The sequence below is a fragment of the Prionailurus viverrinus genome, chromosome B4 (genome assembly GCF_022837055.1).
Source record: "Prionailurus viverrinus isolate Anna chromosome B4, UM_Priviv_1.0, whole genome shotgun sequence".
Taxonomy (NCBI): domain Eukaryota; kingdom Metazoa; phylum Chordata; class Mammalia; order Carnivora; family Felidae; genus Prionailurus; species Prionailurus viverrinus.
In genome coordinates this window covers 85,151,943-85,179,153 of record NC_062567.1, presented here as the reverse complement: position 1 = coordinate 85,179,153, position 27,211 = coordinate 85,151,943, and the positions used below count along the sequence as shown (strand labels likewise).

Here is a 27,211-nt window from a genome sequence, read left to right as displayed (position 1 = left end):
ACATGCTGAGCATGATATTTTCTCTCTCTCCCCCTCTGCCTCTCTTGCTGTCTAAAATAAAATAAAAATTAAAAAGATACAATTGGGTTTTTATTTATTTATTTATTTATTTATTTATTTATTTATTTATTTTTAAAATATTTTTTTCAACGTTTATTTATTTTTTGGGGGACAGAGAGAGACAGAGCATGAACGGGGGAGGGTCAGAGAGAGAGGGAGACACAGAATCGGAAACAGGCTCCAGGCTCTGAGCCATCAGCCCAGAGCCCGACGCGGGGCTCGAACTCCCGGACCGCGAGATCGTGACCTGGCTGAAGTCGGACGCTTAACCGACTGCGCCACCCAGGCGCCCCACAATTGGGTTTTTAAATAATCGTCTTATATCCTATAAACCAATCTCATTTATTACTCCTTAGAAACTTTGTTTTTTGTAAATTCAATCAAATTTTCTGGACAACTAGGCATAGTTACCTGTGAATAAAAGCAGATTTATTACTTCTTCCTGTACAATCTGTATGCTTTTTACCTCTTTTTCTTGCCTTACTGCACTGGGTGGAACCTCTAAGGTCAGCTGAAGACCTAAATGGACACTCTTGCTTTTTTCATGTTACCTGTAGGTTTTTTGTAGAAGCCCTTTATGAGGCTGAGGACACTTCCTTCATTTTATTCTTTTATCTTACATATTATCTTTAATTTTTTTTAATGTTTATTTATTTTTGAGTGAGAGAGAGAGACACAATCTGAAGCAGGCTCCAGGCTCTGAGCTGTCAGCACAGAGCCCAATGTGGGGCTTGAACTCACAAAGTGAGATCATGAACTGAGCTGAAGTTGGACGTTTAACCAACTGAGCCACCCTGGAGCCCTGATGTATTATCTTTTAAATATATTTTTCTATATGATACATATATATATAAAATATATATATATGTATATATGTGTGTGTGTATATATATATCTTACACATACATACCCATTTCATTGTTGGACTTTATTTACTAAACTTCTGTTTAGACAACTTACGTAGACAAGAGTTTTCTTTGGATGTCTGTAAGATTTTGGTATCAGGGTAATGATGGTTTCATAGCATGAGTTGGAAAGTATTAGCTTCCAATTTTGGAAGAGTTTTGTAAAACAGGTATATATAAATATGTGGTGGAATTCACCAGTGGCACCATTTGGATCTGATGGGTTTTTCTGTGAAAAATTTTAAGCTACAAATTCATTTTCTGTAATTGATACAGGGCTATTCAGGCAATCTATTCTTTTGGAATGAGCTTTGGCAGTTTCACTTCTTTTCATCTGGTTTGTTGAATTTAATGACATAAAGTTCGTAATAATTCTTTATTGCCCTTTTAATAGTTGTTGATTCCGAACTGGTGTTACCTCTCGTGTTCTGATATTGGCAATTGTGTCTTTTCTTTTTTCTCTTTTTTTTTTTTTTATGTTTGTTTATTTTGAGAGAGATACCGTGTGCATGTGTATACATAAGAGTAGGAGAGGGGCAGTGAGAGAGGGAGACAGAGAATCCTAAGCAGGCTCCTGCTGTCAGCAGAGTCTGACACAGGGCTCAATCTCTCAATTTCACGAACTGTGAGACCATGACCTAAGATGAAATTAAGAGTCGGATGCTAGTCAGAAACTAGATATGGACCCATTTTATTATTTCACAAAGAACGAGTTTATTTTTCCTTTTTTATAATTGACATATCATATTATATTTGTTTTGAGAAGAACCGATTTTTGGTTCATTGATTTTCTTTATTTTTCTATTCTCTAATTTCTGTTCTGAAATTACTTTCTTTCTTCTAAGTTTAATCTGTTCTTTTTTAGTTTCTTAAAAACTGTCACTGATTTGAGAGTCTCATTTTCTTTACTGATATATTATTTATGTATTATATAAATATATATTAATACAGTCACTCCAGCTTTCTTTGGATTAGTGTTAGCACAGGTATTACTTTTCTATATGCTGTATAACAAACTAATGCAGCGGCTGAAAACCATAACCCATTTACTATCTCATAGTTCTGTGAGTTACAAGTTCAGGGGGCTCAAAAGACTTCTCTATTTAGGGTCTCATGAGGCAGAAATCAAGACGTCAGATGGGCTGATCTCCTAACTAGAGACTCTGGGGAAGAATTTGCTTCCAAGCCCATTCAGACTGTTGGCAGTATTCAGTTCTTCATGATGCCAGGACTGAGGTGGTCTGTTTCTTTGCTGGCTGTGAGCCAGGGTCTCTCTCTGTTCCTAAAGGATCCCCTGCCTTCCTTCTCACATGGCCCCTTCCATTTTTAACCAGCAATGATGTACTGAGTAATTCTCATGCTTTGAATCTCTGACTTCTACCAGCCAGAGAAAAGTCTCTGCTTTTAAAGAGCACTTGTTGTTAGATTAAACCTGGTGGGATAATCTCCCTTTTGCCATACAACATAAATAATCCTGGGAATGGTATCTCATCCTAATTCACATGCTCTACCCATACTCAAAGGGGAGATGATTATATAAGAGAGAGAGCAGTCACTGGGAGTCAGTCTTAGAATTCTGCTTACCATAATATGCCATACTTTTTCAATTCTTTTAATCCATTTGTATCTTTATATCAAAAGAGGGGTTTCTTATAGACAGTACATAGTTAGGTCTTATTTCTTATCCAATTTCTACCTCTAATTAGGGGTATTTACATTTAATGTGATTATTAATAGAGAAGAGTTTGAATCTACCACATTGCTAATTTGTTTTGTATGTTCCATTTGTTAATTTTTTCTACTTAAAAACTTTTTAAACATTGATATTTCTCCTCATTATGCATATTTTTCTGCTTCTTTGCCTACCAGGTAATATATTATTAGATCCAAGACATTATAAATTTTATCCTGTTGGATGCTGAATATTTCTGAATTTCTCTAAGTACTCTTGCATTTTGTTCTAAGATATAAAGTTTGATGCTTTCAAGATAAAAGGACAGGACGATTAATTTTGCCCTATTACAGTGGCAAAACTGTTCGCAGTATACTCCATGAATTATAAGGCTTTCCACTCCGTTATGAACACTTTATTCTTGGTCCTATATGAGCCCCAATGATTGTTCCCTCTAATTCTTTTGGGCGCTTCTTTCCTTGGCCTTGGGTACCCCGTTCACATACATGAGCTAATCAACACTCAGTTGGAGATATGAGAGAGACTCTGTATCTCTAGGTCTCTGTCTCTTTTTGCTGGTCATTCCTATCTGGTACTCTAAACTGAAAACTCTGGTGGCCTGGGTCTCCCTGAATCCCAAACTCTTTCCTCAACTGGGGGGAGTGCCAGGCTCTACATGGGTTTCCTCTTCTGTGCCTTGTTTTGAAAACTGGTATCAATGCAGTAAGCTGAGGCAATCATAGGGCTTACCACATTTGTTTCCTATATCTCAAGGATCACTGTTCTTTGCTGCCTGGTATCCAATGTTTTGAGAACCACTGATTTATATATTTTGTCAAGGTTTTAGTTTGCTCAGGTGGAAGAGTAAATCTAGTCCCTGTTACTCCATCTTGGCCAGAAATGGAAGCTCTGGTACTTGTGTTTTATACCCTTTAAATGTAATGAGAGGTACAGAAAACTGATAAGTAGCAAGGGTTGGAGAAGATTGATGCAAAAATCAAAGAATGTAAACATTTATCAGTGCTCCCCAACTAAATAAAGAATCATGTGTCCATTAGGAATAATGTAGCACTATAGTGCTTTAAGATAGTGCTTTCTAACTTACATTCTTCATTTAAAGATGTGAATAATAAACATTTCTTACATAATAAATGAAAACAATCTGTCATAATACACAGTAATAACTAATTATGATAGAATAATCTGAGTTCATTAGGTCAAATCTATTATACAAAGAAATTTTTTTTTTTAACATTTATTCATTTTTTTGAGAGAGAGAGAGAGACAGAGCATGAGCAGGGGAGGGGCAGAGAGAGAGACAGAGAGAGAGAGACAGAGAGAGAGAGAGAATCCGAAGCAGGCTCCAGGCTCTGAGCTGTCAGCACAAAGCTTGACACGGGGCTCGAACTCATGAACTGCGAGATCATGACCTGAGCTGAGCTTAACCAACTGAGTCCCAAAGAAATTTCTAATATATCTATTTACATTAACTTTCCATATTACGTACATTTACTATAACATATTCAAATGAACACATTTACAACCTAACTGAAGAAAAGAAATAATGACCTTTGAGAAGTCCAGAGTTATCAATGGGTCCAGGATATACATTTTGATCTCCCATCTGGTATTTGTCCCAGCTGTCAAAGCCAACATATTTTTTCCACTGTTTGAACCAGCGACTATCAACTAGGTACCTAAAAAAGAAAAGAAATCAGTAAAGGAACTATAGGAACAGCAAAGAAGCTATTTTTGATACTTCATTTTATACTACAGTATATGCCTACTTCAAAGGATTATTGAGAATAACTGTAACGTGACTCAGTATCTGGAAAAAGAATATTTCATTTGTGTAAAGTGTTATTTCTACTGTTCTATAAATATCTACTATTTGAGGACAAGTATTGACATACATGTTAAAAAAAAATCCTTAACAGTACCTCTTAAAAAATGCAGTAACTATTCAATAAAATATTTGACAATTGAACCAATTCAAATGGTAATCTTAAGAATCAATCAAAACAAACTTTAAAATATAACATGGTAAACAACATGAAAATGGTTCTTCTGCAAAAAACTTACAAACACAGTATGTTAATTTTATATATTTTACTCTATGTTTTTGGGGATAAGGAAAATGGATTATTAAAAGTTTGCAAGATCGATTATAATAACTATAATAACACCTTTTTTAAAACTATAAAAACAATTAGTTTCTTCACTAACAAAGTTAATAACAATAATACTGTCTCCATCTGTTTTTCATACAGTAGTAAAATCTGCTGGGGCAAGCAGAATTGTTTTTCTTTTTCTTTTTTCGTGGTTTCAAAAGTGTGGTACCCAAGCACTATAAGCTTTACTTTATTGATACTGTATTCATCTTATTTTCAAATATCTAGAATTGGCTTCTCATCAGATGGCCAGTGACAGAAGAAGTCAAATAATGGTGTTCTAGCAAAGAAAATATAAAAAAAATCATAAACGTAAAAAAGTTTACAAATTAATTCTGATTATTTTATATCTACTATGAAATACCGCTTTGCCATGGACTCATAATTATTTTAAATTCTTTACCAGAAATATTTTCCCCACACTTAACTAGGTTTAATCACAAACAAAATCAGGAGTAAAGGTCAACAAGATGTTTAAAGCCCACATGTGTACTAACACAGGTAGCCAAGTTTATTTGGAGACCATCATTATTATGTATCTGTGCTTACCACATGCAGCACTAAGTATAGGAATGAAATCCTACAGTTATATCTGAAAATATCTGAAGCAAATTCCTAGAGAATATTCATCAGCAGTTTAATTCCCTAAAAACGGGTTTTGTAGAATTATCTATACACTAGTACCCCAAACCTATAGTCAGAACTATGTAACAGAAAGTCCTCAAACTGCAGAACTTGAGACTTATGTGGAGAAAAAGTTCAGAGACTAAGTCCTAAGAAAACACTGTCTCTAAAATAAATAGATTAGCAATAACTTTACATGTTAAATAATAAAGAAAATTATACTTAATTGTACCTCATTCACTAAACATCTTTTAGAGTGTCTCCTATATCTAAATAAAATTATTCAGATGTTTCATTTGCTTTCTTTGCAAATTAATGTCACACTAAATGGCCTTTCCTGTTTCATCTATTTTTTTTAATCATTGTGCCAATTTCATAGTATCTTTATTACTTTAATCTTAATCTTTATTTTTTTAGGGCAAGTTCCCTCAGCTTGCTGATTTTGCAAATTGTCTAAACTATCCTTGGCCATTTGCTCATCACATGAATTTTAGAGTCCGTTTACCAAGTGCCACAAAAACTATGATTAAAATTTTGATTGGAATCACACTGAATTTATAGATTAACAGTAATACTATAAATAACAAGCGATTTATAAAACTTACATTAAAACTACTTGGGAAATACTACCAAATTCTACTTATATTTAAAAGATACTTCTAAAAGACGGCATTTTATCTGCCAAAGTATTTAATAAATCCTTTACTGTTATAGTGTAAGTTTGTACTGGGTAGTATTCATCTCATCTTTTGCCGTAATATTTCTAGTTCAACTCTCAGATCATGAAGTGACTACTTTCTGTATAATACTACTACTGTAAGAGGATACTCTCCCATTTGATGGATATTTATCTGCTTTCAACACTACTTTCAATTAAAAAGTCCACCATATTTCTATTATAGGCTACCTATATCTTATTTGTGGAATTTTGTGGTAATGAAAGATGAAGGAAATGTAGGAAAAAACAGGAACATCTATTATAGAAGTAATATGTAGACTTCACTCTGGAAAAGAGTAAGAAGGTTCCTCAAAAAATTAAAAATAGAAGAACACTACAACCCAGCAATTGCACTACCGGGTATTTATCCAAGGGATACAGGTGTGCTGTTTCAAAGGGGCACATGTACCCCAATGTTCATAGCAGTGCTACTGACAATAGCCAAAGTATGGAAAGAGCCCAAATGTCCATCGATGGATGAGTGGATAAAGATGTGCGTGTGTGTGTGTGTGTGTGTGTATACACATACATACTTTCTTGTATACACACATACATACATACAATTGAGTATTACTTGGCAATCAAAAAAAATGAAATCTTGCCATCTGCAACTATGTGGATGGAACTGGAAGGTATTATGCTGAGTGAAATTAGTCAGAGAAAGACAAATATCATATGACTTCACTCATATGAGGACTTTAAGAGACAAAACAGATGAACATAAGGGAAGGGAAGCAAAAATAATATAAAAACAGGGAGGAGGACAAAACGTAAGAGCCTCTTAAATATAAACAACAGAGGGTTGCTGGAGGGGTTGTGGGAGGGGGGATGGGCCAATAAGGGGCATTAAGGAATCTACTCCTGAAATCACTGTTGTACTATATGCTAACTCACTTGGATATAAATTAAAAAATTAATTAATTAAAAAAAAAAAGGAGGGCACTTATTGGGATGAGCACGGGGTATTAAATGTAAGTGATGAATCACTAAATTCTGTTCCTGAAACCATTATTACACTATATGTTAACTTGGATTTAAATAAATTGAAAAAAATAAATAGTTCAAAATTTAAAAAAAGTATGTAGACTTCTCAAGTATACTCAAGAAAGATGATAGTATTAGATGAAGTTGACAACTAAAAAAAAATATTTCAAGACATATACATAGATTTGTTATACTATAAAAACTTAACCCCTAATCTGCGTATCTGCCAAAATGTAAGACTCCTCAATGTGAACTGATTAAAGCCTACAACAGAATCAGTACCTCTCAACGATTACAAATAAGTGAACAAAGACAGGACTTAGACATTCTCAACAGCACTCATTTTTCTTTCTTTCTTTCTTTTTTTAAATTTTTTAATGTTTATTTATTTTTGAGAGAGAGAGGAAGAGCATGAGCAGGGGAGGGGCAGAGAGAGGAAGAGACACAGAATTTGAAGCAGGCTCCAGGCTCTGAGTTGTCAGCACAGAGCCCGACATGGGGCTCTAACTCACCAGTCTTGAGATCATGACCTGAGCCAAAGTTGGATGCTTAACTGACTGAGCCACCCAGGTGCCTTTCTCAACAGCATTCTTAATCCTTGGTGTGCTATTAGAATCCAGATGGACCAATTTCAGTTTCTGAGGATTTTTTTTTTTTTGAATAGCTAGACCCATTTGTAAAGATTGATTTTTTCATGACTTTTATTCTTAGACCGCTAAGAAAGAATAAAAGTCATGAAATAATAATCTTTATAAACTGTTAAAACTTTGATTTTAAGATGAAGTCTAAAATCCTTAACATTGCCTACTAGGGCTTGCCTGATCTATCTACTCCTGCCTACCTATCTAGTCTCAACTGGTACTAATTTTCTTTGTGCTGAGATCTAACTACAAGAACTTTCTTTCAGTTGCTAGATACTCCATTTTTTGCCTTACAGCTCCATCTGCCTAGAATATTCTCCTATTGCTCCCAACATCTATTTAGTTCCTATCATCTTTCAGATACTCTACATGTCACTTTCTCAGGGAATCCTTCCATAAGCCTTTCCCATTTCCTCTCAGTTTAGATTAGGAAAAACAAGATGGCAATATCAGCCTACTAGTTATCAAGACTCTTTATTAAGTTAAAGAAATTACTTTTAATAACAAAATAATTAACATTTGAGCTTTATTCTTGGGCCAGGTGCATATTTCTAAGCACTTTAATATATTCGTTCATTTATTCCTTTAACTACCCAATAATGTAGGTACTATTATAATTTCATAGGCACACAGAAATAACTTGCCCAAGGTTACAAAGTTAGTGCCAGATCTGTGGGTAAAAAATGTGATCATGGCATAGAGAGAAGCAAAGACACCAATGAAAACAGCACAAAGAAACAAGAATTGGACTCATGTGTATGTGGAACTATGATATATGCCAAAACATGATTATGAATAGTGGGGAAAGATCCGGTTAAATGTGTGGGGGAAAAAATTAGAGCTCTACCTCACATATGCAGTCTGTTCTACTCTAATGTTTGTTTTGAAAACTTGAAAATGTTAAATGTATTTATATACTAAACATGATTAATATATTTGAGGACAATAGCACAAATTTCGGTATATGTTAAAGCACTACTTTAATACACAAGCAGGGCTGGGACTAGGGTAAGGCAGGTAAGATGCCTAGAAACCCTAATAGGAAGCTTCTTCAATTCTGCCCCATAAATGCCTAGACTGCTTTACCATAGTCCTAACACTGAAACACACTCAAGGTGACGTAGAAAACTACTCAGCTGCACTGAACGGCTTAGGAATGCACAAAGCACACACACTTCAAACCTTCATGTGTGTTATGAGTCACATTTGCCACATCTGCTGTTAAAACTTTTTGGCAGATTCCAGGGGCGCCTGGCTGGCTCAGTTGGAAGAATATGTGACTCCTGATCTCAGGGTCGTGAGTTCTAGCCCCATGTTGGGTGTAGAGATTACTTAAATAAATAAAATTAAAAAACAAAAACAAAAAATCCCACAACTTCTTGGCAGGTTTCAGAAAACTTTCCTTCCAACTCTCCACAATAACTCACAAGCTGCAAGCCTTTAAATCCTACTTCCGCAAGTCAACTTCATCATTTTCAAAAGAAAAATGTCATATTTATTATGGTAATTCTATATTTCTTAACAATTTAACATATGTAAAACTGTGCTATCACTTTTATTATATATATATTTTTAACTTTAACGTTTATTTATTATTGAGAGACAGAGCATGAGCAGGGAATGGGCAGTGAGTGGGGGAGACACAGAATCCAAAGCAGGCTCCAGGCTCTGAGCTGTCAGCACAGAGCCCAACATGGGGCTTGAACCCACAAACCGTGAGATCATAACCTGAGCTGAAGTCAGACTCTCAACCGAGCCACCCAGGCGCACCTATTATGTTTTTTAATGTGTCACTGACAAAAATTTTATGAGTGCTGTGTCCCAGACCCATTTTTCCCATATGCTGTGTTTTTTATTGCATGATTTTGCATATTACACAGTGATTTTTAGGAACACATGCCGTGTTACAACAGAACTAACTGTACAAAAATAAGTTATAGTTGGATTAAAAATGTAAATGTGAAAGTAAAAGTATAATTAAAAAAAAAAGATAGGAGAAAATCCTCATTACCTTAGAATATAGAAGAGTTAAGACAAAAAGCAAAAAAAGACTGATAAACTTGCCAAGGTTAAAATGAAAAGCTACCATTCAACAACAAAGACACCATTAAGAGATAACATACAGACTGGGGAAGATACTTATACTCCACATAACTGACCAAGGATTACAATACATGAAAAAGTCCTTTAAGTTAGTAAATAAAAAAAATTCTTTTAACAGAAAAAGGAAAAAAAAGCAACTCACAGAAGAGAAAGTCATAATGGGCTCTATACATATGAGAAGATACTCAATTTCATCAGCAATGGAAAAAAAAAGAAACTAACACCATACCATATTGTTCTGAACCATATCATGAAGCTGGTGAACACAAGCATGTGCACATGTGTCAACAATATTAAGTTGTGGAGAACATGTAGGGTAACAGGAACTTGTATACTGCCACGGGGGAGTAAACTAGAACCTGCTAGTTCCTTCCAACTAGTTTGGATGGTAGTTTGGCAATATCTACTAAAGATGAAGGTGTATATACCACACGATCATGTATTGTCATTACTAAGTTTTACCCTACAGAAACTCTGGCACATATTTACAAAAATACAACTGTAAGAATATATACTGCAGCATAATTTGTTAAGAATGAAAAAGGGGGAAAAAACCTAATATCCACTTTTCATACCAAATATATTACACAAGAATTCTAATGAAAAATACAACTACATGTATTAATAAGAATAAATCTCAAAACTACAATGTTGAACCAAAAAAATAAGACACATGTAACATAACACAAATACATAAAGATAACAGATATGCACACACAGAGCAACTACAGAAAACTTAAAAACATGCCCCAAACAGTACATACTATTTAATGATCCATGCATATATTAAAATATATACATAAGATAATTTTAATAATTATAAAACTAAACAGAATATAGAATTTAAAGTACTAACAATAACCTAATTCAGGACAGTGGCTCCCTCTGACAAGGGAGGGAAGGGGATGGGAAACATACACAGGAACATTCAACTGTTTCTGTAATGTTTTACTTACTTGCTTATTTATTTTTAAAGTTTATTTATTTTGAAAGAGAGAGCATGTGCATCAACAAGTGGGGGAGGAGTAGAGAGAATCCCAGGCAGGCTCTGCACTGAGGGTGCAGAGCTCAATGCGGGGCTCGACCTCACAAAAGAAGCTGAAGTCAGATGCTTAACCAACTGAGCCACCTGGGTGCCCAATGTTTTATTTTTTTAAACTAAGAGATGTGTACACAAGTGTTTTGTTGTATTTTCCTTTATACTCTTCTGTCTTCCTGAAATAGGACATTAAACATGGCTAATATTTTCTATTTAAGATAGAATAACAGTTTATATATACAGTATACATATACACACACAAAAATGGAGTCAAATGTATAGACTGAATAATTGAGGTCAAAACTGGTAAGAGTTAAGTGACAGTCAATAAATGAAAAGACATTTCCGCCATAAAAATAAGAAAATTATAAATACAACTTAGGTTTTTTTTTTTAAATTGGGATAGAAATATGTACAACAAAATGTATAAAATGCAGTTTGTTTTACTATTTATTTTTGAAATTGTAGGTTTATATTATCTCTTATACTAATCTCATATCTTATATGATCTTTTCCAAATAGATAAATTCACATTTGGATTTTAATAAAAAGTTTACATAAGTTTTGGAGAATTTTCTTTGGAAAAAGCATGATTTACTTATTTCTAAATTTATCAAATTATGCTTCTGACACATATTAATGTATTCATTCTCAAGAAATTATTTCCTTTGGTAACTAGAGCAACCAGTAAGTAAGCCAGAAAAGTAGAAATGATTGGGTGATATCTCAAAAGAAAAGAAAAGCACATAAAATATAGAAAGTACAGATTATAACCCTTGATATCTGGGAAGATGATATAAGCTAAACAATCAAAAATCCTAAAATTGACACATATACTGATTTTAAGCTGGTTTAAGTTTTAGTACGAAGTATTACTTTATAGATTTGCAACCATCTAAAATTCACCTAAATACCAATCTGCAAATATCCAGAGAGTCCAAAGTGTAGAAGGGTAATAATAAATTGCTTTGTGATGAATGCACTAATTTAAGTTTCTTGCACAACAGACTCTATACCTTATAGATGAGACCAAAGGTGAAATCTATAGAGTCCTTTTTTAATAATCTGAAGACATTTGGCTGTGCTCCCATATAAAATGCCATGAGGAACATGCACCAAAATATGATCAAAATCACTTTATTTATGATTGAGGCCTCTGGCTGTAGCTTAATCACTACCATTTCCCTCTGTTTCAGTGGGTTACAAGGAACTTCATGAGTGTCTCACCCTTGCACTACCCATGATTCTCCACACTAGTACGCTAATATGAAAATATTTTTATCATTATGTTATTATCTGGGTTCAAAAATTAGTAAAGAAAATCTCGTGGAGACTAAAGATCTATGGTCTTCAGTCTCTCAAATCCTTCAGAGATAACCCACAATCCTCCAGCATATCTTCAGATAGCCTTCTCTATTTCCAAAAATTTCAACTTTGCCAGTCTAACTCTCTCATCCATTAGGCTGAACAGACAATCTTGTTTCCCTACTTTCTGAGGAAGTTAGATGCCTCTACTTTCTGTCCAACTCTCTCGATTCACATCTTAATCTTATCTGATTCTGTTACAGTTTGGTGAAGGATGTAACCCTCTTTAAATCCAAGGTAATTATTTTTGATCCTAAGCTTTGGATTTAATTTCCTTCTGCCTTGTTGGAGACTTACCCCATTAAGAACCCCTACTCTCTTGTTTCTCCTTGTATCTTATCTTTTTTTTTCCCACTCAGCATGTAAAAAGGGCCAATTCTTTCACCCTTTTCCCCCACACCACCTCCCAACTTTTACACTCATTTCCTTCTGTATCTACTTCCATTCTTCTGATCTGTCCTTGCAATTAAGCTTAAATTTCTACTCCTCAATCCTCACTTACTCTTCACCCTTGTACAAGAAGTCTTCCTACCCCAAAGAGCCCTCAAGAAGTTTCTTAAAAATTCAAAGGATTCATAGTATTATGTACCTTATCAAGCCTTTCTAAAGTTAAACTATGTGAGGGGCACCCAGGTGGCTCAGTCAGTTAAGCTTCTGACTTTGGCTCAGGTCATGATCTCACGATTTGTGAGTTCGAGCCCTACGTTGGGCTCTGTGCTGACAGCTTAGAGTCTGGAGCCTGCTTTGGATTCTGTCTCGCCTTCTCAAAAATAAGCAAAAAAAAATTTAAGTTAAACTATGTGATACTACCTTTTGTTTTTTGCAACTTTTGCTTCCTCTACTCAAATGTTACTACTTCACAGAGTTGCTAATTTCTACTTCAATCACTGTTCATACTCTCCAATGATATTGTACTTCATACCAATGATTCCAAAATCTGCATCCCAGGGCCAGTCCTCACATCCTTAAATCATATTTCCCATTCCTACTAATCCATGTCAACTTGGTTTTTTCATACATTTCAACCTCCAGTCATTAATCATTTTCACACCTTCATGGTCCTTTAATAAATGTCATCAATAATTTAATTTCCCAAGCCAGAAACCAGAATACTACCCTGTATTCCTCCTTTCCTTACCCCATAACATCTAGTAACCAAGTAACTTCAGAAAAGTACCTTATTTCTGTACCTCCCCTCCCCTATCATTTTTGAGTGGCATAGATTATTGCAATAGCTGCCCAACTTGTCTTTCCACTTTAAGTTTACTGCTTCCAATTTCCCTTCCATTCTGCTGCCACAGACATTTTAAAGACACAAATATGATCATGTTGCTCATTGCTTAAATCAGAATTCTACCACATAACAAAATATAAAAGCCTTATATTTATAAAAAGTTTTGTATAAAGTGCTTTCATGTTAATTAGTTTATAGTTAGAGTAACCTTTCCTTTCTTTTTTTATTTAGTTGATGGGGAAACCAAAACTCAGAAAATGTGACTTACTAATGAAATACGACTCTACTTGCATACATGAGTAATGCAAGGCCTGTTTTCACTAAGCACTCTAGTTTTCAGACTCTAAAGTTCAATGCTTTTTTTAAATACATTAAACTTGATTACAAGTCCCATTTAATAAAGACCTAAAGATGTAATAGATGCTTAATAAAACCACGTACCATTCCCCTCTTTACGAAACAGTAAGCGTTCTCCTAAAAACTGAAATAGCAGAGGGACATCATAATGTTATTACCAAGCTATAAATAAAAAGTGAAATACTTATTCAAAAGGCATAGTTTAACAACTATTAGCCATTTTACGTATGAAGAAAATAAGTATTTTCAAAGTGGGGCATCTTTGGTAAATGTTAGATCTTTGCCTATCAAGAATTTAGTAGAAAAAGCCTGAGTGTTCACACTACGCCTATATGAGAGTCACACTTTCATGTCAATTAAGGCTACACAAAAAGTGAACACCATCTTTCTTTTAGGAGGTTTTCCAGAATGGTAGGTGAATACTAAATCATGGGTGAATTTTTTTTTCACATCTAATCTCAATTTGTTTTCATGCTTAGTTTTGCTTACAAATCTTCCTACCTCCTGAAATCAGACTGGAATATATATAATTTCTAAATTTAGAAGAGAGAAAGAACTAGGCTATAGAGGGTATTATGTTAGGTGAAATAAGTCAGACTAAGAAAGACAAATACGGTATGATGTCACTTACATGTGGAATCTAAAAAACAAAACATGAATTAAAAAACAAACAAAATGCAGAATCAGACATATAAATTCAGAGAATAAAGTGATGGTTGCCAGAGGGAAGTACTAAGATTAATTCTCTCATTTAATGACATACTATTGATAATATCTGGAGGTTGTGTGATGAGGAAAATGGGTGAAGGTAAGTGGGAGATACAGGCTTCCAGTTACGGAATAAATAAATCCTGGGAATAAAAGGTACAGCAGAGGGAATATAGTCAATAACATCACAATAGTGTTGTATGGTGACAGATGTTAGCCACACTTGTGGTAAGCAGAGCATCATGTATAGAGTTGTCAACCATACTCGAAAAAAAAAGGACTAGGCCAAAATCTTCTAACATTACTTGCTGTGAGATCTTAAAGAGGTTAGTGCTAAAACCTTTAGATTGTTCAACTTAGAAATGGCAATTCATTTATTCACTCAATAAATACTAAACGTCTACTACATATATACTATTCCATATTGAATAGACAGCTAGCAAAATAGCCAAGGTCCCTATATTCACAGAATTCAGAGTCCAGTGGAGGACACTAATTAAGTAATTAACATATGTAGTAAAATACTATAAGTGCTGTGAAGGGAAAGTACTGGAAATTATGAAAATATATAAGGGCTCCCTATTCAGATCAAAGGAAAGCCGCTTTGAAAAAGTAACATTTTAGCATATGAATAGAAGTTATTTCAGAAAGAGTAAGAAAAAAAGCTATCTAGACAAGAGGAACAGCATGTGCTAGGACCAGAACTTTGGGAGTCTGGTATGTTGGAGGAACTGACTAAATGATGTTGGAGTTTATAAGGGGGTGGGGATGGGGGTGGGGAGAGAAATGCTAGTCAAGGCTAGAGATGTAGAATGGACTCAGACTGTACAATGCCTTTAGGGTAATAATAAGGATTTTATCCTAAGTGTAACAGAAAGCCGCTGTAAGATTTTTAGCAGGGAAAAGATATGATCTGATTTACATTTCATGAAGACCACTGGAAATACCTCACAAGATTACTGGGAGGATCAAATACAAATCAAATCTTTAGTGAGTAAAAAACTTACATAAAGCTGTAAGTACTTCAAAAAGGTCTATATTATATCGTGCTAAATATCTGAATGTGTCAAGAAAAACAAATTGTATTGTGGTCTGGATGGAATAGGTTTCAGTGGCTCCAAAGTAGCTGGGTCAGTTTTAGGACCCAAAATAAAGTTAATTTTAAGACAGTCGTCAAATGCTGAAAACCTACTATAAGAACTAAAATGGCCAAGTTTCTTTCTTCTTCTTCTTATTTCTTTTTTTGGTGGTGGCAGGGTAAAGACAGAACTCTAAAAGTTGTTTAGTGTTTTTATGCACGCTGGAAGCAAATTTAAGGAAAGATATATAGGGGCCAGTAAATGAGAAATAGTCTTAGACACAAAGAAGTTTAAAAGCAGTATGGGGCAATGAGGGAATCTCAGTAGCTGCATTTAGGAAATCATAGAGCTAATGAATGCATAGTTCTTTCTTTTCTTTTCTCCATTAGTATGTTTATACTTACAACTTTTAGATAAGCAGTTCCTCTTTGTCTAATACTGACATAAATATGTCATTTATTTTCTTAAAAACCCACCTTTTTCTCTGCAACGTATACATAAAATAGTAATTCTTTTACCACTTAGAAAATACACAAATATTTCAGCCTAATTCAACGTAGCACACAATTTCAGAAAAAAACATGTATAACTATTTATGCAGAATTAGCAGAATAAACAATTCTCAATGCTAATTCAAAGATTCATTCTCTAATTTAATGATATACTATTTAGATTACATTTACATAGCAAGAACATAAAACCATTTTTAAGACTAAAGGAGGTATCGATAATATCTAGCATTTTAAGCCATTATAAACCAGATAATGTACAGGCTTTTTAAAAAAGTACCAAACTATAACTCAGGATTTCATTGTTTCAGTTAAACTTAACCAAAGAAAGCTATGAAGTCCTTTCAAATAAAACAATGGCTTGATTAATCTCTTTATATCTTCATTTTAAATTTCAAGCATGTTCAACTGATTTTCTGCTTTGCACATTAAATTCATCAGTTAGCAAGAACTAATTTTTATGACCTCTTTTTACATCTAAACTAAGATTAAAAAAGGAACTCAGGAAGGAGGCCAAGTAAAATTGTGAAAGTGAAAAGAAAACCCAGAGAATGGAAGAAAATTTTGCAAATCATTTCTCTAATGAGGGATTTGTATCTATAACACATAAATTCTCAAAACTCAGTAATACAAAGACAAATAACCTAATTTAAAAATGGGCAAAGGATCTAGATAAACATTTTGCCAAAGAAGGTATACACATGGTCAATATCCATATGAAAAGATGTGCAACATCATTAATCATTAGGAAAATGCAAATCAAAACTACAATGAGATACGACTTTATATCCACTAAGATGGCTGTAATCAAAAAAAGACATTAACAAGTGCTGACAATGATGTGGAAAAATTGGAACCCTCATATACTGCTGATGGCAATGTAAAATGCGGCATCCACTTTGGAAAAGAGCCTGTCAGTTCCTCAAAAATTAAACATAGACACCCAGCAATTCCACTTCTAGGTCTATACTCAAGAGAAATCAGTTATATCTACCCAAAAACTTGCACATGAATGTTCACAGCAGGATTACTCATAAGAGTCAAAAATATGAACAACTCAAATTTCATCAACTGATGAAGGAATAAGTTCAATGTGGTATATTATCTATACGATGGAATACTATTCAGTAATAAAAGGAAATGAAGTACTAAATACTTCACGGAAGAAGCCAGACACAAATATCACGTATATGATTCCAAAATATCCAAAATAGGCAAATCTATAGAACAAAAAGCACATTAGTAGCTGTCTAGAGCAGGGGGATTTGAGGAGAAACGGGGGGAAGAAGGGAGCTGCTAATAGTTACAGAGGATTTGGGGAGGGGTGATATTCCAATACTAATTAAGGTAATGGTTGCACAATTCTAAGAGAATACTGAAACCCAGTAAAATGTAAGTTTTAAGTGGGCAAACTGTATGATATATGAATTACATCACAATAAAGCTGTTATTTACTATTAAAAAACGTTTTTAATTTTTTTTTTTTTTTTTTTTTTGAGAAAGAGAGAGCGCAAGTGGTGGAGGGGCTGAGAGAGAGGGAGACACAGAACTGGAAGCATGCTCCAGGTTCTGAGCTGCCAGGAGAGAGCCCGACATGGGCTTGAACTCACGAACCATGAGATCATGACCAGAGCCAAAGTTGGATGCTCAATGGACTGAGCCAACAAGGCACCCTTTTCTTTCTTTGCTTTTCTTTCCTTTCTTTCTTTCTTTCTTTCTTTCTTTCTTTCTTTCTTTCTAAGAGTGGAAGGGTCATATATGTGGATAGGATTATTAGGGATGATTCTACAGAAATTGGTGTTGAGCTAGGTTTTGAAGAAAGTCAATGTCAAGAATTAGTAAAATGTACTTGAAACAATATGAATGATGTGTAAAGCCCTATGATGCAGAAATCAGTAAGTAATTTGCAGGAAATGGGAAACACCATCAGTACCAAAGCAGAGCTATGTAAGTTAGAAATGAGACTGCTAAGAGACTAGAAAGCTAAACCAAGGAGAGAGCCACAGAATATCCTACAGGTTCCTCAGATGGAAAACAGATGAAAGTGCTATTTTGATAAAGCTATCGCTTCTTGATTTTAAAACTTCAAAGTATTCTTCTTTCAAAAAGCTGCTTCCATAATATGAGTATATGGCTCAGTTTTAAATGAGCATCATGCACTCAGTTTAAAATGTGGGCTTTTGAGTTGACTATCTAGCTTGGGAATCTTTGCTCTACCACTGATCCAAGTGTGACTATGTGCATATAACTCTGTACCTCAGTTTCTCTATCTGCAAGATGAGAACAGGTATAAAGCTCTTAACATGGTAAATGAGTGATAATTTTTGTAACCATCACCATAACTATATGATACATGTAACTATTCAGCTGTACTTCTCCAGAGAATTAAGCTTCTACAGCTTGAAACCCATTCAAATTTATGAATATAAATTTTCCATCTATATCAAACATAAATCTCCTGTGATTAAACTGTTAAACTTGGTCAATCTTTTTAAACATAGTTAAATAATATAAAACAACCCAAATCTTCATATTTCTTTTACTATGATCATTTCACCTCATCATTTTTAATATTTTTTTTTGTAACATTTTACTCAAGGAACTTCATGCTCTTTTGACTCGGGTAATTAATTTGGTCTTTAATGCTCCAGGTTTTGATTTAACTGGCTCTCTAAAATTTAGAATAGCCTGAGCCACTCTTGGACTTGCTTGTGAAAGTCTTTGACTTCTTTCACGAAGGAGGTCCTTTCTATGGCTGCTTCTGCTACATGATTTTTCCTAACAGTAAGGAATTATCACATTACTATTTGGGTCTTCTCAAAACTAAAAGGAGAGAAGGGACAGCTAGCTCTCCTCCTCAGGGAGAAGAAAAGGTAGTCATTACCCTCCTTTTCAGGGGGAGGGCTATAAAGAAACCATGCAGAATCTTACTGACAGAAGTAGTAAAAAAGTGTTGTAGGCATAACCTAATACAGGTTAATCATACAGAGGTTTTCTGCCTCCTATTAAAATCTCACCTTCTTTTCTTCTTTTTGAGGAGTTATTCATTAGGCCTTCAGATATGTCATTTAAACTGTATCCAAAATTGAGGTTACTTACTATCAGTCTTATTCTATGTTTCTTTAGTAGTGACTTCTGTGTAAACTGGATGATAAAACTGAAAGGAGCGCCTTCCTTTCCCTTGTTTAAAGAATAGATGGGAAAAGAGTGTGGAGAGATGACTTCGATGGAAAAAATATAAGATATAGAGTATGAACTGCAGTGGAAACTAGGGAAATGAAAATAAAAGGCACAAACTGAACTGAGTCAAGAAGAAAAACAACTGTTTTAGTAACTGTTGAAAAACTCTATAAAGGAGCTAAGGAGGAATAATGATTTAATAAAATACTATTTGCAATATATTTGAGTAGTGACAGCATAAGGACGTTCCTAATACTAAAGAGATATTGATAATACCTAGTATTTTAAATCATTATAAACCAGGTATTTAAACCAGCTCTGAACTCTTCAAAGCATCTATAAAACGAGGTAAATAAGAAAACTTACTCTAAGTATAAAGCATTTACAACAGTGAACGACACAGTGTTAGCATTCAATAAATGTTCACTAGTGGTGGCATTACCACATGCATGAACCACATGCAACTCAATTGATTTCTCTGAGCTCAGTTTCCTTACCTATAAGAAAGGAATATAAATACATACTTGATCCTTATTTTAAGGACTAAATCAGATAATGCAAGTAAACACTTTCATTGGTTGTTCTTAACCTTCCCATTATCTCCTTGTTAATATGTCTGATGGCTTCAATTCACTTTTATCAATAATCATGGCTTATTAATGAAGTGATTCTCAAAGTGAGGAATAGAAAAATCACATTAAACTCATATAATAAAATGGATATATCTAATGACTAATATGGCAAAACTGATTGTTCTCTTTGCAGTAATGCTACTTGAACCATCAGTTTTCAGGAAGATGTTAAAGAGGTATCAATATTTTCACTGTCTTAATTCAAAAGTCTTTTGACTTTGAAAATTCATGAAGAGTTGTTTTTGAAAAACAAAATCACTTGGTAAATATGGAACATAAAATACCAAACTTTCATATTTGCATTTCTGGGCTGGGCTGTTCCTATGGATTCATAGTCCAAAAAGGGATCCTTATGTGTTTGTGGTTTACTATAAGCCAACACTTTTAAAATACAGGCAAGGTAACTAAAACAAAAATATCCTACAAGTTCTTCCTGTCTGCTTGATGTGTTATTTCTGTAAAACTGTATGAGAAGGAGCCATACAGCCTCTAATAAAATGTTACAATTACTGATAAACAATTTAAATTCAAAGTTTCAACAATAAATCATCTCAATTTCTTTATTTTAAATAAACTTCTGGATCAAAATAACATTTATTCTACATACTGAGTTAATCACCCATTAAACTTTAAATGAATTAAATTTTCAATTTCCGGGAGAAAGACATTACAATTTTTCTAAATACTACATATCTAAACTGAACAGTCGGAAAAGACAAGTTGGCAATAAAATGGTAGAATTCTGCTACTAAATATAAAATAGATTCCATTTAAAAAGAAAACATGTCCATTTTTTTTTTTTTGCCTTTTTAAAATGGGACATTTTAAAATGCATCTTCAAAATAAGAGGCAGTATAGTACAGTGATTTTAGGGCCTGAATTAAAACCCCAGACCACTTGGGTTCAAATCCCAAACTGAAAGGTATTATGCTGAATGAAATAAGTCAGCCAGAGAAGGACAGATATCATATGCTTTTACTCATATGTGGATCTTGAGAACTTTAACAAAAGACCATAGGGGAAAGGAAAGGGGGAAAAATAGTTACAAACAGAGAGGGAGGGAGGCAAACCACAAGAGACTCTTAAATACAGAGAACAAACTGAGGGTGGATGGGGGTGGGGGAGAGGGAAAGTGGGTAATGGGCACTGAGGTGGGCACTTGTTGGGATGAGCACTGGGTGTTGTATATAAGCCAATCTGACAATAAATTATATTTAAAAAAACAAACAAAAAAACAAATCCCAAATATATCTCTGTGTGAATACTCCGAGCCTAGGATTCCTACAGCACTTTCACATTCTAGTGCCCTAGAATCGTAGCAGAGTAAACAAGTTAACATATGTAAGTACTTAAAACAGTACCTAGCAGGTGGTTTTTAAATGTAATATAGGGGCACCTGGGTAGCTCAATCAGTTAAGCAACCGATTTCAGCTCTGGTCATGATCTCACAGTTAGTGGGTTTGACCCCTGTGTTGGGATCTGTGCGGACAGCTCAGAGCCTGGAGTCTGTTTCTGGTTCTCTCTGCCCCTCCCCCACTTGTGCTCTGTCTCTCTCTTTCAAAAATAAACATTAAAATTTTTTTTTAAAAATGTAATATTATACATTGTGGCCTGACACTAATTTCTTATTATACTTATGTACAAGCAATATTAATACTTGTCACAAAACTATTTCGTAAAAAGAACATTTAATATTTTACATGTGCTAATGGGGCAAAAAGGATAGGATTTTGGGGGAAAAGCCTAAATGTCACTAAACAGATAAATGAAATCACTGACTAAAAAGCTCTGGATCTTCCTGGCAAATGAGGTACATTAATTTTGGACTAAGAACTTAGAAGTGATTTAAAAACTTATAAGAAGGCTTAAATTAGGAAAAATTCCCTTTCTGGATTTTAAGCAACCAAAATGTAAAAAATATGCTTTAATAATGTCACTATTTCTGCCCTTATTTTCACCAATTTACCAACACTAAAAAAACAGTTTTGCTTTCTGGTTTCATTTCCTGAAAATGATGTGACATGTACCCTAATTTAGTGGTTAACACTTTGGCACAACTAAAATTAACATTTACAGTAATAGTAATGAAAATAAATTTTTAGCAAGCATTTAGTAAACAATCTGGAGATTACACTGATTAATAGTGCTCTTCTACATTATAAACTGATTTGTCATTTTAAGGTATTTTCTGTCAGTGTCAAAGTTTCAGAAACATAAGAGACCATATAAAATAAAGCCTCAAAGATTTCTAAGTAAAAAGAGTAGGAATGCAAGGAAAACTTTAAAACTGAATGTCTCCTAATGTGAAAACCTTGATCTGATGGGCCACTCCTTGCCAGCGTATTTAAACAAAAATATCATACATATCATGTGCAATAACTCCAAATACAAATTAAAGTTACCCTCTGAAGTATCTTAAACCTACTATAGTTATTAGGGTGTATACAAGAGTGACACACAGGGACACCTGGGTGGCTCAGCTGGTGACTCCTAATTTAGGCTCAGGTCATGATCCCAATGTCCTGGGATCAAGCCCTGAGTCAGGCTCCATGCCTGCTAAAGATTCTCTATCTCCCCCTCCTACCCTCTCTCCCCTGGCTTGCCCACGCTCTCTCTCATTAAAGTAAAATTTAAAAAATGACACAAAATTTATATTTGTAAGTTAGCTATGCATTACCATAGACTGTACATAAAAGTTAAAATCACACATAAAAATTAGTGAAAACGACTGGTAGAGAAATAAAATTTCATAAAAATGGGGAAATAATGCGATGATTTTGATGATATGTAGTTATCTGTTTATTTACTTATATCTCCAAAGAGAGTAGTCCATAACCCACAAATTGTCTTAGTAAGTCATTTATTTAACTACCTATCCCCCTTGAATAGGTTCCTTTATCCCTAATATACTTAACATGTAACATACTTTAAACAAAATTTCCTCTTCTCTCCATGTCATGAGAAGCCACCAAGTATTTGAAGGTTATCTTTCATTCAATCTAAACAATTTTAGTTTCTTTATCCTTAGTTCTATAGTTACTGAATTCTAACAACCTTGTTCATGGTTTTCTGAATATCTCCTTTGAGCTAAAATACAGATTAAGAAATAGCATTATAAGACTACTTCTTTACTCCTTCTAATGCAGATCAGTGTCACTTTTATACCTCATTTTTTTAAGAGGTATAATTCTGCATCCATTTTGAGTTGTCACTATAAAATCTAGTATCAAAGTTATAAAATTTGTTCTTCCTCATTTCAGACTTGTGCAACTTATTTTCATCTATAGAAAGTCAGTCTGCAGATTAAAAAAATCATTCACTATTTACAAATAAACAGAAACTCTAGTTTTCAAGCAGAATCAAATCTGTACCCATGCTTAAGTGTTAGTTACCGAGCAGACTACTATGAAACCCGTCCTTATCCAAAAGTGCTCACAAACTACTTAATGAAATTTATTCATTTTAATTCCCTTGACCATAACATCAAACATTAGTATTAAACTTTTAAGAATAAACTTATGGTAAATCTTCCATTTTTTCTCATTAACCCAGTTTTTCCAAGATGGTTTCACACATATATGAAGACAACGTTCCATCTATATATAATCCATTTCAGTTATAAAATACCAGACTGGATTTGCCCCAATAAGCAAAAATGACTAATCCAAAGATCTTTTAAAAAGACATTAAAAAGAAATAACTTTCTAACAAGTTAAAAATAAGTTTGAAAGAGTCCCAAAAACATGAGCCCAAGTAACAACTAAATTATTAAATATCTTTACCAGTTCTGTAATTATGTGTACATAATCAAATTTGTACTTACCAAATTATTCTCCTTAAAGCTCTGAATCAAACTGAATCTGAACTATTTCCTTTTTTGACAGGTTTCACCTAATTGCAAATTAACTGCCTTACATATAAACCAAACTGGTTTTTGCAAATCCCCAGTACTATCCTGTTCCTGCATTCTTTTTCCCTTTAACTAAGGAGGGTAATGAATTTGAGAATAAAATTTTTCACATTCTGCTGTTACCTAAAAATACGGGCATCAGTTTCCTTTTCTTTAAAATGAAAGCTTTGAAAAGACGCAAATTTTGGACTTCCCGTATTCTTTTAGATCTTTAAAATGTTTTATAATAACTTTGCCAAAAAGCAAAAATACTTTTATTTGAGAGACATTAAACTTTAAAAAGTTTAATGCCCACAATACACATACTGTTCCTATCACCCTATGGTGTCAACACCACCAATTACTCAGTATACCAAAAACACACATTAAAGAGAATAGCCACATGAATAAGAGGCATATTTAAATTTTAGATTTCTATTTCATGGAAGTCCACATTTATCTTCCTATGAGGTGGTAATTGGCTAGGTGAATCAAGAATTTTTAAGCGTAGGAAGCAAGAATTACCTTCAATAATCCACAGACTAAGGTAAACTTGTGTCTCAGGAAATACCCAATTTCCACACAAGAATAAACATGTTACAAGCACTCCAATATGAACAATAATGACGATTAAATCATCCAAAGAGCGTATTTTCTGTTGTACTGCAACAAGTGTATGTTTACACCCTCAGGGATTTTTATCATATAAGCACAGAATGTAGCCTCACAAAGTAGGAAAACAGTACCAAGACTTAGATCAAAGTACTAAAATTCAAGTCCCAAGACTGCCATCTACTAGCTTAACTTGAAAATGTCCTAATACTACAGCATTTTATTAGACGTAAATGGCGGTGACAAGAAAGTAACTAAAATTTAATGCTATTGCATAAACATAATATTTCAGAGCATTTCATTGAATCAGGACAAAAACCCCACAATGACATTACTATTGCCCATTTTTCATAGATGAAGATACTGAGGTACAACGATTTAAATTAACTTTCCTCAAAGTCACACCGCAGGTTAAGTGGTGAAAACAGTGACCTAACTAGGTCTAAATCTTATGTTCCTTCCAATAAGTCATAGAGGAGGTGAAAAAACACTCTAAATAATATACCAGAGATATGGTGACAATGGGACACGAAAATAATGGTTACCACTGTGAAGGGGAACATCATCCTTCTTAATAAACAGAGCACTTGCTCTTCACGCTACACATTCCCGTATCTAAGTTATTCTGAACGCCACTTGCAATGGCCGACAAGTATTAGAATGTATACACACTTCCTTCAGTTGTTTTAAGGATATCCTTTGGTATTTCATAAGTCTGACTATTAGCAAGCGACTTAAGCCTCAAGTGGACTTATCTACTTTTTGCAGGCCTGCGTTATCCTTCAAACGAGGAGAGGGCTGCGCTTCTAAGAGAAATGCTGCCGGTTTCCACCAAGCCTCCCCGAAAGCACAAGACCACGTGGTACTCCTCATTAGCCTAAGGATCTGTACTCCTATCCCTCCTTTTGACAAGGACCTGGAAACTAGGGTTTCTTTCTCTTAAGTGGCGCCCTGACACATGCCACCTGTGTAGTAGGAACCGCAAACATCCTGCAGCCCGCCTCCCGGAAGAATACGAGCAACAGAATAACGAGGAACTTGAATGCCGACAATGCCGGGAAAAGGAAACGACTGGAGGAGGAAAGAGGGTGAGCTCTTGATCAGCCGCGGGACCTGGACCTGTCAAAAATTCGGAGACTTACGCCGAAGGACTGTAACCTATCATTCGGGAAGGCCTGAGGTGGGAGCGGCACTACGGAAGGAAGGAGGACGGAAAGGAAAAGAACTGAGTGAGTCGCCGTCGCCGCTCCTCGCACACCTCTCAGCGCGCCCCGACAAGCCACGAACCCTGGCCCTCATCTCGGGTCCAATCTTTGCCCCAGCATTTCGGGAGCAGCCCAATTCTTGCTGCCCAGCGCGGCGGCCGCCGGACCTGCCCGCACCTGTCACTAGCGAAAGACACCGGCCCGCAGTTCCCGCCCAGTTCTCCCCCATCCTCCCGCAACCACGGCCACCTCAACGCCTTTCTCTCACCAGGTGTCCCCTTTCCGGAGGGAGGTTTTGAGCAGCGTCGCGATGTCAGACCGCTGGATGTCCAGATCCGCCGCTCCGCCTTCCGCCATCTTCTTCCACTAGCGGTAGCGGAGGCGGCAGCGACGGCGGCGGCACGCCCCAGAGCATTGTGGGAATGGCGTCCCGCGGCCCCGCCCAGTCGGCAGGTCGAAACCAAAAGAGACGTAATGGGGGGAGGCACCTCGGGACAAGAGTTGGTCCCGGGGGCGGACCGAGTGCGCCGCCGTGGTCTGCTGCCCCCCATCGGCCCCCGCCCGTTCAGCATCTCGTCTTGGCCTCCTGTGGCCCGGGACCGCCAGGTTTTATGTCTTGTCTGTGGGACCCTGGGTCCTCTGTCTCTAGAGCGGTGCCACCGCCCCGTCCATCCTCGACTTCTGCCTTCCCCTCCCTCTTTCTCACAGACGGCTGAAAAGCCTTATTTGCGCATTCAATTACGCTGGAGGGTGGGGTGGGGCGGGGGGCGTGGGGACGGCTAAGATACGGCAGGCAGAGAATTTTAACCATTCTGAGACACCAGTCTTTAGGTTGCTAGTCGCAGAACCTAAGCTCGGTGAAGTTTGGCCCAAACAAAGAGCAATCCGAAACCGAACACTTGGCCTCGATGCCCTTCTTGGACTCCTTCCTGCCCTCCTACTCCTGTTGTAGGTGGAAACCTTTTATAGGCTCTTTGTGACGCCTCCCCAGGCACACCCAGACGCCAAACTGCAGTGAAAAACATGTTCCGATTCCTCGGTGAACAGGGTGTGAAATATGTATCAAATAATGCCAGATACTACAGAGGAAGAAAACGTGCAAGAAAGCCTGTATCTCCGATGTTATAAAGTAACATTTTCTTGACCACACCTTCCCAATGTGTGTATATCTGAAATATGTAGTAATAGCAGCTTTAATTATAGCCAATTATGTTACAAATGGGGAAATCGAGTATCAAAAATCAAATGCCAAGGTCACACGGTAAGTGGAGAGGTAAGTTCATAACCGAGGTTCCAAGGCCCACGTGCTATCTGTCCACTAGAGCACACTGATTACCTCTTTTTTTGAAATCCCGACCTGAAATATAAACTGAGCTGCACTGGGTTCGTGTGTGTGTGTGTGTGTGTGTGTGTGTGTGTGTGTGTGTGTGTGTGTGTATTTTAAACCTCTGAACACCTAGTGGCTAGCATAGTGCTACCTAACATGTAAGAACCACCTAAATATTTGTTTCAAATGAATTGTGG

At 35.6% G+C, this 27,211-nt stretch overlaps 2 protein-coding genes across 6 annotated transcripts in view; one reads left to right on the top strand and one right to left on the bottom strand.

Annotated features, from left to right (window-relative positions):
* The window catches only part of USP15 (ubiquitin specific peptidase 15), a 118,016-nt gene extending 91,881 nt beyond the window's left edge, over positions 1–26,135 (bottom strand). For 2 of the 4 annotated variants that reach the window (XR_007153812.1, XR_007153813.1), the window contains exons 1-2: positions 25,956–26,135; positions 4,207–4,334 (exon numbers count right to left, since the gene is read on the bottom strand). Coding sequence is in view for 2 of the 4 variants with exons in the window: in XM_047865642.1 (XP_047721598.1) it covers positions 4,207–4,334; positions 25,956–26,044 (217 nt within the window). In the remaining 2 variants the exon portion in view is untranslated. The remainder of the gene's footprint in view (positions 1–4,206; positions 4,335–25,955) is intronic. The other 2 variants (XM_047865642.1, XM_047865643.1) reach the window with 1 other exon arrangement.
* A 725-nt stretch (positions 26,136–26,860) lies between these two features.
* TAFA2 (TAFA chemokine like family member 2) overlaps positions 26,861–27,211 on the top strand; it is a 549,986-nt gene continuing 549,635 nt past the window's right edge. The window contains exon 1 of one of the 2 annotated variants that reach the window (XM_047865654.1): positions 26,861–26,948. The gene's annotated coding sequence lies outside the window, so the exon portion shown is untranslated. Of the gene's footprint in view, positions 26,961–27,211 lie in introns of both variants that reach the window. The other variant, XM_047865653.1, reaches the window with a different exon arrangement.